The sequence below is a fragment of the Callospermophilus lateralis genome, chromosome 13, assembly GCF_048772815.1.
Source record: "Callospermophilus lateralis isolate mCalLat2 chromosome 13, mCalLat2.hap1, whole genome shotgun sequence".
Taxonomy (NCBI): Eukaryota; Metazoa; Chordata; class Mammalia; order Rodentia; family Sciuridae; genus Callospermophilus; species Callospermophilus lateralis.
In genome coordinates this window covers 97,732,139-97,747,943 of record NC_135317.1, presented here as the reverse complement: position 1 = coordinate 97,747,943, position 15,805 = coordinate 97,732,139, and the positions used below count along the sequence as shown (strand labels likewise).

Sequence of the window (15,805 nt, the reverse complement as noted above, 5' to 3'; positions counted from 1 at the left end):
TTCTTAGGCAGGTGACTGTCACCTGAGGGGTGGCTTTTTGTTGTTGTTCTTAGTTATACATGACAATAGGACATATTTTGGCCTGTCGTGCACATGGAGCGTAACTCCCCGCTCCTGCGGTGGTGCGTGATGTGGAGTGACACTGGTCGTGTTTTCATATATGACATAGGAGAGTGATGTGCGACTCATTCTGCTGTCTTTCCTACTCCCATTCCCCCTTCCCTCCCTCCATTCCCTCTGCTCACCTGGTGACCTCCCAGGGGTGGCTTTTAAGACGGTTTTGGGTCTTTTATTCTTGGGTTGGGTCCATCCAAAAAATTCTGGCAGAGCTTTGGGTTCGGGTGAGGAAGCCTCCTGGAATTGGCTTTAGTGCCACTTAGATGGGGACTTCTCTCCTATTAGTCAACAGGGACCATGCGTCACAGCAAAGCCAAGAACAAGGGCTGGAGGGGGTGACACCAGTCAGTGACACTGAGCCCTGGGTGACTCAGAGGAATGAAGTGGGGCTGTGGGGGAGGCTGCCCAAGGCCTGAAACATTCAAAGCAAAGGGCCAGCCCCCGGAGCTGGTGCACACCCTCTTGACATGGGAGGAGCAGGGAAGAGAAGCAGGAGAAACGACAGCCCCGACCCAGCACACAGGGTCCTCTGGGTCCTCCCCGAGGTTAACTGCAAGGAATATGAGGTTTCAATTTTGGAAGATTCTCAAACCTCTTTATTCCGTGTGAGTGGAAGAGCCTGTCATGGATCCTGGAGCCACTGGGCCACCCCTGGCTGGCTCAGAGGGTCGTGCTCATTGTCACCATCACACTCTGGTTCGATGCCTATGACTGCCTCCCTGTGTATGTGCACATCACCTGTGCTGCAGGAGGGCAGGGGCAGAAGCTGCCCAGCCACCCCCACGTCCATCAGCTTTGCCCCAGGGCCAGTCTGCTGTTGGGAGAAGGGTGCTTCCTCCCCCAGGGAAGATGGCCACCCTCTTAAGGGCCACCCATCCTCCTGCTCTGTGTTTGCACTGGTCATCTCTCTGTGTTGGCTGGAGCAAAGGCCTATATGCTATTCATTTTTCTGTCCCCCACATAAGCACTTGGCCTTAGCCTTGACCACAGGCCACCACTGGTCTCTGGGTTTGAGGAACAAGGAGTAAATCACAAGCCTCAAGGGCTTTGGTGACAAGTTGCTTCTGTGTCTTGTCTTGCCAGTCAGGAAGCCCCAGGCTGTGGGAAGGGCAGAGGCCCGTCCTTTAGCTGCTCTCATTCCCCTTGTCCCCAGGATGTGCTCTGCTCTGTGAATGCCCCAGGTCAGGGCTGGCAACCCGGGGAGCTGGCCACAGGTTTGGTGCTGAATCTGAGCCTTTAGCTCTGCGGTGGGTGCTGTGAGGGGCCGGGGACTTAAAGCTGAGGTGATTGTCCCCCTTCCAATGGAGGGCCAGTCAGAGGTGAAGACTGGTGCCTCCCAAGTCCCCAGAGAGGACACTTGGATTTGCCGTGGCCGTTGGGTACAGGAAATCACAGCTGCAGGCCCCGTCGTAGATAAGGACAGGGAAGGAGGGTGGGGCAGTCCTGGACCTCAGGTCCCTCTCTTGTCTCACAATCAGCTCTGGGAGTCCCACCAGAGGAATGGCAGGTGCCTTGTATTTGAATTTGTCCACTAGACTTCAGAGTGCTCTTGGTCGAGGGGTTTGGTCACGGGAGAGGGAGCATCCTCTGCAAATGCCGCTTAAAGGAAAAAGAGGTGGAAAAGCACCGGGGATTTTCTGGGAGCGGCCGCCCATTCCTGCTCAGAGGCCCAGCCAGGGCTCGCTGGCTCTGCGGCTCCGCACTGTGGCCTCGCAAGCCCCAGGGGCCAGGGCCTCCTTGTGTGGCATTTGCTAAGCAGGTTCCTTCCCAGGCCACATGCTCAGCACATGGCGGTCCCCGGTCTCCCTGCAAAGGGTCCATATTTTCACCTGTTTGTCCACAGGAGTGGGGGGGCTGCCCTGCACAAGCCCTGGGGGCGTCCTCCGCTTGTGTTCTGTGTGTGGCTTTACAGTGAAGTGGGTGATGGTAAGAGCGACCCCAGCAGGGGGTCAGGACTCCCCCAGTCTTGGGCCAGGGAGCTGTAGTGATGCTGGTGACGGGCAGCAGAGGGCGATGTTGGTGTGTAGCCAGACCAAGAAAGAAGTGGTGCCTGGAGGTGGCACTCTGTGGTTGTTGCATTTTTCTTTGGGGGCTGTTGAAGTCTGTCTTGCTCAGTATCAGCAACTGATTTTTCTTGTTTGCTGTTTTTGCTTCACGGGTCCTTGGCTTCCTTTCTCTGAAGGAAATAAAATTCTGAGACCCAAGAGGAGCGGCCCTGAGGACTAATGCGTCGATGGGGCTGTCATTGGCTCTGAGCACGGGGGGCCTTTAGGCATCAGGAGAGCCCACCCCTCGTGGTACGTTCTGGGGCCTCGTGCAGTGCGCAACGCCAGCCGAGAGCCAACAACTCCTCGTACTGCATGTCCCAGGTCCCATGTCTCCCTACAAAGGGACAAGGGCCTGGAGAGTGAGGGGTTGGGAGAGGACTCCTGGGTCTCCGCCTCCTCACCAGCGAGGTTCCCTGAGGAGCCTGGCAGCTGCCGACTCCAAAGCACAGTGCAGACAGGACAGGTGCTCTGCTCCGAGGGCGGGCTTCCGGTGCCAGCTTCGTCAGTGGCTAAGGGGGTGCCCTTGGGCAAGTTCCTTATCATCTCTGGCTTTTAGCATCCTCTTCAGGAAACAGGAATTCATATGCTTTAAAAGAGGCCTGCACGCAGGAGAACTCTGCCAAAGGAGTCACGAGCAGGCTTGGTGACCCCCAGTGAAGCTCTTGGATCCCCGACCTTCTTTTTAGCTGTGTGTCAGTAAACGAATAGCCAGGCCTTCCCTTGTCTGTCTAGAGCGGCTCACAGGAGCCCAGAGTTGGGAAGGAGAGCGGGGGTGACCGTGGCCAACCCAGTCTCCAGGGATATCTCTGGGTATCCAACCCCGATGTGTCTCTTGACCTGCTCCCCCGAGGGCCAGGCTTCCAGAGGTCCCTCCCAGCTGGGCCTGCTCCAGCCTTTCCTGGTCCCTGTTCCAACTCTCCACCACCCAGCTCTGAGGGCTTCCTGTGGAGGTGACTTAACTGCTTAGAGGTTCTCAGAGCTGGCGGGGGGGTAGCCTGGCAGCATGGGGGGGCTAAACCACAGGACAAACAAGCTGGGTTGAGTTATGTGAATACTTGGGAGAGAAACCATTGATTATTAGGATACAAACCACGTCACTATAGAGGTGAAGAGAGGGCAGACTCACACAGGTTTTGCAGTACAGGGCAAGCCGTGGAGGACATTCCAGGCCAGTGGGGAGCTTCAAGCCCTCCGACCACCAGGAGTCACACTCACAGGAGCCCATCCGGGGGGCCATGGGGGAAGTGCCGGGGCTCTAGGATGCTGTCACCTGGAGGCGCCTGTCTGAAGCATCACGTCCTCAGGAGTGTCTCCTTGCCCCGGAGGCCCTTTCCCTGCTGGGTGGGCAGGGATGGGTACTGCTGGGTCCCTGCTGGGTCCCTGGTGGAATGGAGAGCCTGTGTCACCAGAGCTGTACAGGACTGCTGGGTGGGTGGCGCAGTCGTTCCCGGGTGGCTTGCAGGCCTCTCCTGGCCAGTCAGTCTCGGGCAGCCTCAGTCAGCAGCAGGTAGGCCAGCCGCCGGGGTTTCAGCTCTGCCTCACACTCAGCCATCACGGTGGGGTTTGCTGGCTGCAAAGGGGACTTCACTGGGAACCTTGACCGCTTCCTTGGGTGACCAGGACCTCCGTTCTGGGCAGAGGTCCCAGGACATGGGGTCACCTGGGGAAGTCAGGCTTAATCAACTCTCTTGGCAGTAGGTGGAAAGTTCGAGTCCAGGCTGGGTGTCAACTTGAACCTCACATTTCCATCTCAAAATTCTGATTTTTTTGAGTTACTATGAGAATCCAGTAACCTGAAGTAAGTGCTCAGGGATTATCATTGTTCTCATCAAGTCGTGAAGGTGCATGGAATAGGGAAGAATAGGAGAGGAGTCTTGGGGTTGCAGGCTGGGGGTGGTGTGGCTGCAGAAGGCCTGGGGCAGACAGGTCTGGGTATGGAGGTCAGGCTGTGTCCAGTGGCAGTGGTAGGAGCACATGGCCACATTCTAGTGTGGGTGTGGGGCAGGAGCTGTCAGCAGTTCCCCTCACAGGATGTCCCTGTGAGAAGGACTTTGAATTTCCCTCACCTGGCATGGTCCAGAGCTTTGGGGCAGACACTGCTGCCCTTGCCTTCCCTTCACAGAGTGTCCGGCTCTGGCAGGAGCTGCTGGCCTCTACCTGTGCCAGGAAGAGGCTCTTGCAATTCTGGGATTGGTTGTTGCTTATGGATCCAACCTGGGGACAGACTTTTGCTGAGCCACTTTTTATTTCTGATAAACTATGCACTGTTAGGCCACACACACACACACACACACACACACACACACACAATGCTCTAGCAAAATGTGCTAAGGAACCCACAGGGGGAGGGTCTCTTTGACGTGTGGCTTTCCATAATTTCTGAATAGTTTATAGTCTAATTCCCTCGCTAAGCAAATTAAACCTTTTAAGGTAACGATCAGATGGTCCAGATAGTGGCTGTGCTTGTGGACATTTGTAAGAGTCAAACACACTGGTGGGACCAGGCCCACAGTCATTTGTGACGGCCTGTAATCAAGGCAGAAGCAATTACTTAGCCCAGCAGTTCCCCCTGGGGACCGGAGGCCATACATCAGCCCGTGATGAGTCCGGGATTATCTGTCTGCCTGCCTGGGCGCTCCCGCCCCACTCCCGCAGAACCCAGCCTGGGGCGAAGGCCTCCTGACATCTGTGGAAACTGCGTCTCCGGGACTTTCTTGGCTTGGAGGAAATGGTTTGGAACCAAGTAGATGCGAATCAGCTCCAGAGATGGCATCTGGGCTGTGGAAACTGGGTCCCCAAGTAAGGTGGGGGTCTGGCTGACACGGGGGTGAAAGGTGTGGGCAGCCTTCCTCCACCCCGGGAAAACACAGCGGCCAGCTGCGGCAAGCCCCTGCTCTCACTTGCCCAGGGTCACCCCTTTTCTCCTTCACCTCTCACCTCTGGCCATTGTCCCGGCACCCCGAAAAGGCCTTCCTGTTCATTCCCAGCCTCTGTCCTACGAGTCCCCTGATTCCACACCTCTGCACCCTGGGAGATTTCCCTGCCACCGTCCGTCCCCCCCCCCCCCAGGCAATATGAGATGTCCCCTCCTGCCAGGCCCAGCTCTGTCACCGTGCTCCCATTGCTTTCTGAGACTTCCAGGCATTCAAGGTCCCGTGATCTGGCCCCACTTCATCTTGTGCTGATTCTCAGGCCAAGGTCAAGCCAGGGTGGTCAGAGATGGGGTCTGGTTTGTTATTCTGGTCCCTGGGGAACTTCCATGTCCCTGGAAGTCCACTTTGAGGATAAAGCACAGACTAGGGTTGGCTCTGCGGCCGGGGTTATGGCTGAGTGAAGCAGGTTTGCCTTGAGACTGGCTGGGGCCTGTGTCCCCAGACATCCATTCCACTGCCTGCCGGTGTCTGCCACGCCAACGGAGAGAATAAAGCCCTAGATCTGGAAGGACCTTAGGACTCAGAGATCAGCAAGCCACCTGCAGATGCCCCAGGCAGGCTAAGAGGGTCAGTCACACAAGATTCCCCAAAGAATGGTCCAGCCACAGCTGCCAGGGGCCATGGGCGTTCAAAGTAGGCCGAGAATCAGGAGCCAGGGACGGCTTTTCTGCTTTAGTGCAAACACCCCAGGTGAGTCTTCTGCCCACCTGGTAATGGCTACCACCAGGAGTGAGGAGGCAGATGAGGTGCTGGGGGACAAGAGCAGGGAAGGAGAGAGTGGCCTTGGGCCCTCCACCCGACTGCTCCAAGCCCTCACCATACATACCTGTAAGAGTAGTTGTGATAATACATACGTGTAAGAATGGTTGTTGTGAGGTTTAAATGAGGTAATTGGCATGAAAGTGTCTGGTGCATATATGAGCTTGATCAATGCTCCCAAAAAAGGAGATGATGTGACGCCAAAGAAAAGGGAGAGCTGCGTCCTGACCTCTTCTCTCCCACGAAGTGAGCTGTGTGATCTTAGGCATGTCACTACCTCTCTCTGGGACCCACTTTTTTGAATGAGGAGGATGGACTTGGTCACAGGTTCTAGGGCTTTTGCAGTCACACTCATCTCAAAATAGTAATATCAAGTGCTCCTTAAAAATGAAACATTATACTTAAAAAAAAACCCAAAAGCACATCACTGCCAGCCAGGGAGGCGGGCCTGAGCCTGTGTGCACTGGAGGGGCTGCGTCCCCCTCCCCCAACAGCCTTCTCGCTGTCAGCCTTCTCCAGATATGACCCCAGGCTACGTCTGGAGAAGGCTGACCGTACTTGGGCAGAGCTTTATGTGCCCATGACATGGCGGTGGCCTTAGAGTGGGTGGTGATATATGTTGGGAATATTGGTACATACAGTAACAGTAAATATCAGCAGCTTACCTGTCAAGTGTGGTGATAGATAAAAGAAATACATGTAGGGAAGTGGCAGCTGGGAAAAAATATATGGCCCATAGTAAATCACCACCAAGCAATTAAAGCATAAAACCAAGTTGTGTAGTTTTGGGCTTCCTCCGGATGGTGCCCATACTGTGTCAGCTCCAACACATGGGAGGCTGGTTTGGGCTCCAGGTTGGTCCCCACAACTGCCTGCCAGTGGCCAAGAGCAAGGGAGGCCCCCCTCGGAAGAGTTCTGTGTTCAAATCTCAGGTCCACTGCTCTCAGCTGGGAGATCTCAGGCAGTTACTCACCCTCTCTGAATTTGTTTCCTCATCTATAGATGGAAACATGCCATAGGGGTGCCCACCCATCCACTCACTGGACACGCAGCCTGGGCAGACACTGTGCCAGGCCCTGGATTCAGCTGTGAGCAGAACAGAAGCCCTGTTGTCATGTGCTTGCAGAGATATGAGGAGTGGTCCCACACTCGGTGGAATTTGGGGTCTGATCTGCTGACAGATCAGATGGAGTGTCCCAGGCTTTTGGCCTGAGCAACTGGAAGGATGAGATCACGTGATCTGAGATGGGCAGGTTCTGGGGCAAGAGCAGGAGCTTGGGTTTGGACATCCAAGGAACTGAGGAGCTGTGGGACCTGCCTGTCGGGGCCCAGGACTCCCAGGGAGCAGGCAAGGAAGAGACAGGGTGTGGGGAGCCTGTCGGCGGGGGTGGGTGAGTGGGGCTCAACCAGGGCACTGGTTCTGAGGCCAGGTGGGCATGCTGCCAGGGAAGGGGACAGAGCCCACTGGAGGGCCAGGGAGGACGGGAGCTGACCACTGGACTTGGCTCTTGACTGGTCAAAGTGTGGCTGGGTTGGCTGGCGGGCAGCACCCCGAGTGGATGGATTGAAGAGGATCCCCGCACGTCTAGGCCTCCTCTTGACGTCCTCCGAGGATTCTGCCTTGGAAGGAGAGGAGAGTGGTGGCAGGTGGGGATGTGGGGCTGAGGGTTACTTTAAGCAGCAGCAGTAACGGGGTGCTGATGGGAGGAGGCTGGTCAGGCAGGAGGAGGGCACCCTGTGCCCAGGGGCAGGGGTGGGGTCCCCCTGTAGGAAGCCTGAGTCAGCCAGAGCCACAGCTGCCATGTGGGGGGCCCGGGGACCGTGGGGAACAGGAAGCTGTGCTGCCAACTGAGAGGCCCAGGAGCTGAGGATGGGCCTGGAGGGGAGGGGTCTGGGGGCGGGAGAGGGACAGGACTGGGAAGCAGTCAGGTGGCCTCCCCGGTGCGCTGTCATGGGCTCAGGCAGCCCAGCGGCAGGTGGGCTTTTCCTCAGCTCTGTGCGGCTGCCCAGGGCTGGGGCGGAGGGGGGGTTGAGGGAAGGCAGGAGGGCCAAGGGGGGGTGCAAGGGAAGGGGGGGTGCACTGTGGGGCAGGAGGGAAGTGGGCCCTGGGCATGAGGGACAGGGGCAGCCATGGTGGGAAGCGCAGTTTCCCTGAGTGGTTGGGTAGGGGCACTGGAGGAGGCGGGGGTGGGGAGCGGCAGGCAGGAGGCAGTGGTCAGCAGTGGGAGGTGGAAGTTCCAGCAGAGGTGTGGCCGGGAGAGTTTGGTCCTAACCAGGTCTTGGGAGGACCATCCAGTGAAGAGTGAAGGCTGTGACCTTCAAAAGAAGAGGTCAGAGGACTGAGGGCAGGGCAGGGAGGGTGGTCTGTAGGGCACTGGACCCAGAGTCACAGCGGGAGTGACGGGATGTCAGGAGCCAGGTCACCCAGTACCTAGTACAGTGGTGCTGTGGAGTGTGACGGGGCTGTGGGCTGAGGTCCTGGACACAGGGGCATCACGAACACACAGAGGGCCCAGTGGAGTGGGACACACAGTGGGCACATGGTGAGCGAGAGCTCAGTGACCTTTGTTGGTGTTGAGTGACCACAACATGGTTACCAGGGTCTGATCACAGCACTTCAAATCAGGAATGTGCCAGACATCGGTGGTCTACGTGCCCCTTGTTCTAGGAGGTTCTATGGACCCTGTATGTTGCCCTTTTCCTGCTGGATCCCACCCCCTCACCTTTGTCCCTGCATTGGTGAGAGGCCCAGCCAGGCTGCAGAGAGCAGCAAAGGGGACAGCTTAACAGACAGGGCTCAGGTCAAGCCCTGGAAGAGAGTGGGCAAGGAGAGAAGGCCTGGCCCCTCCCAGGGTCAAGGGGGCCCCTGAGAGCCAGCTGTGATGTCCAGCTCTTCCCCAGCCCCTCGTGCCTGTACTTGCTGTAGGAACGGGGTGAGCTGGGCCAGCGGGGTGGGCTGGGGCCAACACCCCTGGTGCTGAGGGCCCCCATGGCAGCCCCAACATCTCAGGGTTGAGGCCTCATGCTCCGAGCTCAGAGCTGCTGGGGGTGGGGCTGTGAGGGGCACAGGGTCCTTTACTCAAGTTCCAGTCTAGGGTGGGCATCAGAGCTGATGTGGCTGCCTTTGCCACCTATCATGTGCCACAGCAGAAGCACGAGCTCAAACGCTGGCTCTCCTACTTGCTGTGTGGCTGGGGCCGGCGGCTGGCCTCTCGAGCCTCGGTTCCTCACCTGTTTCAGGCATCACCCTTGGGAGACATTTGTGGAACGAATGCGTTGGTGACAGCAAAGTGGGATGCACACTTCCGTGTGTTATAAACTAACTGCTGTTCTCCTCTCCACCTGCCACTCACTCCCCGTCACAGAGGCTCTGGAAGGCGCTGCTGTCTGTGCAGAGCCAGGCCCTCCTGACTGCCCGGGCACATGCACTAAGGAGTTCACGCATCCATAATTCAGTTGGTCTTTGTTGCTTGCCTACTGTGTGCTGGGCAGGGATAAGAGAGGGTCTCCAGTGGTGTAGGTCAGAGGAGGGAATAACCCCACGAGGCATCACAAGCCCTTCTTTGCACTTTTGTCATCATTTTGGACAGCTCCAGCTCCTTTCTTGGGAGTCTGGCTGTCCTCAGAGGCTGGCCAGGAGGATGGGTGGCTGGAATGTCTTTCTGGAAAGCAAGGCCAGTATTCATTAAGCCTCCAACAGGCGCAGGGCCCTGCACACAGTAGGTACTTGGTATGGCATGTGGGCTGCCTAGGAAATTGGAAATTGCCAGAAGCCGGCTTCCTTGGCGGGTCCAGCCCCTCCTCCCTCACCCAGCATCCTTTGAATCTGGTCAGAATGGTCAGACTATGGTTCTCCCTGTAGCAGTTTTACCTTGTTTGGGGCCTGGGAATTCCAGCCAGGCCTGGGTGTCTCATTATTGCCTGTCACAGGACAGTTGTGTGGCCTGCCATCTCTCCCTGGGACTCTGGCTGGTCTAAGATTGGAAACCTGGGGACAGTGTCTTCGTCACTGTCTTTATCCTGGGTCCACTGGTTCTGGCTAGAGGTGGGTGGCTCTAGGGCCGGGCCAGGCCAGGGGAGCCCGGGGGGCCAAGGATCACATGAGGTCCCCTTGGCAAGGGCCCGTTGGCTGTGCTCCAGGGAGAAAAGGTAATGAGGAGCAACTCCCACTTAACCATCGGTATAAATCCCACAATCAGGAAAATTGCTTCAATTGCTAAAAAACGCTGGTGGGAAAGTCCATTTGTTTTTCATTTTTCTTGTGCACTTGCCCCCTGCGCATGAATCACTGTCGGTTTGTAGATTGAATTTATACCCCGTTATCTTTCATGTCTCTGGGCTCTGGTGTCGACTGGGCTTGGCTATGAAAGCCCTCTCTGCTTTTAGAGGTGGGAGAGGCCTGGTCCCATGGTGGGAGAAGCTTCTGGAGGGCTCCACTCTCCTCTGGGTTCTCTCCTCTGCCCAGGCCTCCACGTGAGGATTTGTTTGGGGGAAAGTCTAGATCTTCTCTGGAGCCACTCCCCGCCCCATCTTTTCAGCAAAGGGTTTGGACACACCCTGCAGATGTGGGTGGCTTCTCAGGAGGGTTCCTGGCAGACCTGGTGGAGTTTCTGTTGGTTGTAACTCCCGCCTGCTTTGGGGATGGACCTGGATGAGATAGGAAGGCAGAGGCTTTTGGAAACACTCTCCAGTAGACATAGCTAGGCTTCCTTTCTCTCCGTTCCCCAGACATGCAGACGGCCTGCTGCCTCCCTGTGACCCAGGTGGCATGGCAGCACTGAGGGGCGGACCTGTTTCTCCCCTGTGCTCTTGGAGGGGCAGGACCCTCCTGAGCGGGCCATCCACTACCATCTCCTTTCTCCATGCGCATCTTCTATTTCTTTCTTTTCCTTTTTATTTTTTTTCCTTTGGGTGGGGGGTTGGTACTAGGAATTGAACCTGGGAGTGTTTTACCACCGTGCTGCATCTCAAGTCCTTTGTATTTATTTTGAGACGGGGTTTCACTAAGTTGCTCAGGGCTTTGCTAAATTGCTGAGGAGGGTCTCAGACACTTGCTACCCTCCTGCCTTAGCCTCTCGAGTTGCTGGGATTATAGGCAAGTGCCACCACACCCAACTCCATGTACATCCTCTAAAGACATGGGTCTTTCTTCAGTGATTTCATTATTCAACAAATAAGAACTGACTTTTTTGGATCCTGAATCCCTTTGAAATTCTGACACACACCTGGACGGCCTCCTGAGGCAGGATTCTGAACAACTGGGGAAGAGTGGTTCATGAAGCCTACACTGAATCTCAGGTGGAGCACTTGGGCTCTGAGAGGCCTCTTCCATATATCCCCCACCAAATTAAGAGACATCCTAGGGATTCAGTAGCCTGGGTGTCCCAAGCCATGTTGTAGACACACCCTAACACCCTTCTGTACCAGTCTCAGAAGAGCAGTCTTCCAATCACCATTCTGGCTCCTGGGGAGTTCACCATGCAGACACGGAGACCCCTCCCTTCCCTCCAGGATGCCATGTCCGTGGGGGGTGGTTCAAGGCTGCAGCTGGACATGCCTGTTGCAGGCCCCCGCCCCCCGCAGCAGGTATCATTGCTGCTTAAGAGACCCATCATTCTGCATTAATCTGGGATTCATCATGATAGCCATGACCATAATTAATTTATTTGGTATTAATGTGGATGAAATATGTACTGTCCTTTCAGGGGAAATCAGGCTGCCTATAAGCATTAGTTAAAAGGACCATTAAAATCAAACCTTCCCCAGATCCATTAGGCGAAGTCTTTCATCCTGAAGAAGATAAAGTTCTGCCGTGTGAAGTGTCATGAATAATTAGGTTGATTGCTGTTTTAAACTCTGCCCCTGCTTCCCGAGCCCCCGCCGCCTCCCTCCTGGAGCAGCGGAGGCTCACCTGCTGCAAGGCACCCCTTCCTTGCCCACCGCGGCGCTGGCCTCGTTTCCCTCTTGCCTCTGTGACCCTGGCGTGGCTTTGTGGATCTCTGTGGGCAGCATGGGGAAAGAGGCTTCCAGGACCCCGCCGGCTGCTTCTTTGAATTGTCTGCTTCTCTTCCCTTCCTAGTCCCAGCACAGGGTGGCAGTGGATGACTTTCTTTTGCCTTGATGTAGGTCCAGAAGGGAGAGACCCAGGAGAGGCCTTCGGCAGCGTTTTCCAAACATATCTGCAGACCTCTTGCCCTGGGATGTTGCAGGGTCCTAAAGCGCGCCTCGCTAGGCCTGCCTGGGACCACCACAGGGAGGAGATGGGCCGTCCTGGTCCTGAGGGAGGGGAGGGAGAGATGGGGAGCCTGCTCTGCCGACAAGGCATGTTTTCTCAGAGTGCCAGTGTGGACGTGGGCCTGTGCTGTTGCCTGGCCTTTTGGGGCCTTCTGTTCTGGGGAAAGGCTTCTGGGGGCTTCCCACGTGGTTCCCTGTTAGACCACATCAGAAAGACTAGGAAGCCTGGAGGGGAAGGTACAGCCGCCCAGGAACGGCCCTAGAAACCCCACCCCCTGCCCCCATGACGGATGGGTGTCAGTCAGACAATGTGGAGCCCAGGGATGTCGGCCTCAGGAAAGGCATTAGTGACTAGCTCTGGTCCAACCCCTTCATTGGTGGTGCAAGAGCCCAGCCTGAAGCCATGAAGCTAGTTGGAGGCCCAGAGGACATGGTCTGGGTGTCCCCGGGGGCCCAGGGACACTGGAGTGGTGGGCTAGGAGAGGGCTGGGAGAGGGCATACCCCCCGGGCATGCCTCTTCCCCCTAATCCTTTTCTGCTGCCCTGACAGGCGCTTCGGCACGAAATGCACGGCCTGCCAGCAGGGCATCCCCCCGACCCAGGTGGTCCGCAAGGCCCAGGACTTTGTCTACCACCTGCACTGCTTCGCCTGTATCATCTGCAGCCGGCAGCTGGCCACTGGGGACGAGTTCTACCTCATGGAGGATGGGCGGCTGGTTTGCAAGGAAGACTACGAGACGGCCAAGCAGAACGGTAAGTGTCCCTGCCCGTGCACATGTCCCCTCAGGCCTCCGCCAGGCCCTTCCCTCTGCCTGTGGTGTCCTCCTCCCTGAGCCCTGCCTGCCCCGCCTCTGGGCCCCTTCAGTACTGGGCCTCCTCTTCCAGAGCCCCAGGAGCTAATGCTGGTCCCTTAACCTGCTGCACTCGCTGGCTTTGTGGAAGCATGAATCAGGCTCTGGCTGTGGAGATGTGCTGTTGCCCTACTCCACGGCGGGCTCCAGCAGTCAGGGACCTCTGGTCATCCTCTTGGTGGCCTCTTTGCCTGGGCAGTCTTGGAGCTTGGTCTGCGGTGGATACGGGGTTCTCCTGAGTGTTGACTTTGGGGTGCACTCACCTCTGCACTCCCATGCCTCGAAGGCTGCAGACAGCGAGACCAGCAGTGGCCTGACCCTCTGAGGGTTGGCTTGCATTGCAGGTGTTTCCTGTCTTGGGAAGGGACTGAGGGCTGCTGCCCCCTGCTGTTTCTGAAGGCCTGATATTGGAGCAAGTGCCTGGGCATTGGGCTGAATGACGCAACTGGGACTCAACAACATAACTGACCCCTGCCCTTGCCTCAGGGCCATTGCCCAGGAGGTGGGGCGGAGGCTGAGATCAGCAGGGAACCCTGCCTTACCTCTGCCCAGGCTGCTCTTGCCCTCCCTGGCCTGTTTTTGGGCAGCCTAAGGACTCTCCAGCTCCTGGACAGGGCTCATTCTGGCTCCCCTCAGGAAGGCCACCCCACTCCCTCCTTCCTGCAGCCCCACCCCTGGCTTCTCATTCCAAGCTGCACCCACAGGGTGGGGGTTTCTTACTCCAGATCTGAATTTGGGATTTGGTCACACCCAACCTAGGAATCTCAGATGCACAACTCATGGAACATCAAGGTCTTTTGCCTTTGCCTAGAATTTTTATCAATTTAGGGTTCCACAGTGGAAAGGAGTCCAAGGTCTGGACTTGATGGAAATAAATAAATAAAGCAAAAACTGTTTCATGTATCTCCTTCCAGATCTTTCCTGAGCTCATATGTTATCTGGATCTGATCAATACATGGAGAAATTGGGTTTTTGATTAATAAATGCAGTATGAAATAGGTTTTGTGGCAGCGAGGACACAGAGGAACTCATAGGGGCCCTTGGGTGAACTCGCTGCGCCAACCTTGGCTTTGGTGGGAGGAAGGGAGGGGCAGGGATGCTCATGGCAGAGGTTTCCTGTCTCTCTGGGGATCCTCTCTGCCATTACCCTCACACCCCTGGCTTTGCCAGCTGGACAGAGGACTTTGATCTGCTTCCTCTGCAGACCCAGGGCCTCTGAAGACTGGTCTCTGCTCTGGTTCCTTAAACTCCACGCTGTTGCTTTGGGTTCATTAGGATGTCATGAGAGAGTGGGCGCCTGGTCAGGAATAGGCCACCGATTCAGGTGGGCTCGAAGACACTGAGACACCTTTGGAACCCTGATGCCCATCACCACAGATCACAAAAGCACCACCATCCTCGGTTCTCACTTCAGGGACTTGTTCATTAGACCCTGAGTCCTCTCGGCCGGCATCTCATGGTGCTGAGATGGTTCGAGAGAAGAGGGAGACAAACATAGACTGGTCGTAATCTAGCTGGGGAGGCAAGAAAGACGTGTGGGGCTCGTGATTTTATGGAAGAATATTTGCTCTGCGGGGCACTCCTCTGCAGGACAATGAGAGACACTGGCTTTGGCATCAGAGGCGGGGTGGGCGTCCCCAAGAACTTGGGGCTCCTCTGGGACGGTGTGTAGCTGACTGAGTCTTGGCTTCTCAGCTACATGTGGGGCTGGACAGAAGCTGCCCCTGTGGGCTATCTCCGGAGGTTTAAGCAGGAAGAGGCTTGTGAACTGGGGTGTTAAATAAGAGTGAGACTCCTGTGGGAGAGACATGCAGACAGGTAGGTGTGGCATGTTTTAGGCAGCTGAAGGCACCTCTGCCCTGTTCCCCAGGTGTCCTCTGGCTGTCAGGGAGGCGGAGCCACTCCATCCTGGGATAGCCGGGTGGTCCTTGGTGCAGCAGAGGACATTTGTCTGCCTTTGAATGTGTTGTGATTTCTCCTTATCTTCCTAAGTCTTCTTTTAGGCTTATAATTTCCTCCCTTGAGCTAAACAAAGGATCTAATATATCAGCTATTTGCACCTTAGTATGAATGATTTTGTTCATTTGTTCCATCTCCTTGGATATCTGCATTTTCAAAATAATGGGGGCGCATTTTATATCAGGGATAAGTTCTAGGAGACCCTGCATAATTCAACGCTAACATACATTGAGACTAATTTTCCCCTAGGAATTAATGCAAACCTGGGGGGAGGGGGCCCCCTGCCAGCATACAGATCCACAGCCTGTGAAGGAGATCTCTGCCTTAATGTTACTTTTTATTTTCTCAGCATTACCTTTAGTACCGTGCCGAGGCTCTCTCCTAAATTAACAGCCGGGGGTATCGTGGTGTCCCTTGGCCTTCCTCATAGCATTTTATCACATTTAACTTCCGCACCAAAGTTATTGATTTTCGGGTGCATTTTTCAGCATGAGCACTACCGCCACTACTTAATGAACACTTGGATGACACTGTTATAGGGTATAAAAAAGATTTTAAATCATAATAACAGTGAATGTTAAAATAACAGCATAATAGTCCCCGTAATCACAAGAAGAAAGCCCTGAACACACAGCAATGGTGCGCCACCAAAGGCCACCAACGCGGGTGACAGGTAAACTCCAAGGGCGCTGCCGTCTGCTGTGGTGAAATGATTTCTAATTCACTAAGAAAGATTGTTTTGAAATTAAGTGACTCCCCCCGACTGAAACTCTTTTTTCTTTCTTTGAGACGGGCTCTCACTGTGTTGCCCAGGCTGATCTTGAACTCCTGGGCCCATGCTAGCCTCCCGCTCAGCCCCCAGTAGCTGGGACATATCTAGTCCTATACAGAGGCATATGCCACC

At 55.7% G+C, this 15,805-nt stretch overlaps 1 protein-coding gene across 1 annotated transcript in view; it reads left to right on the top strand.

Moving 5' to 3' along the window:
• Lhx4 (LIM homeobox 4) overlaps window positions 1-15,805 on the top strand; it is a 37,271-nt gene that overhangs the window by 16,999 nt on the left and 4,467 nt on the right. The window contains exon 3 of the mRNA XM_076831975.2: window positions 12,642-12,844. Within this exon, the coding sequence (XP_076688090.1) occupies window positions 12,642-12,844 (203 nt within the window). The remainder of the gene's footprint in view (window positions 1-12,641; window positions 12,845-15,805) is intronic.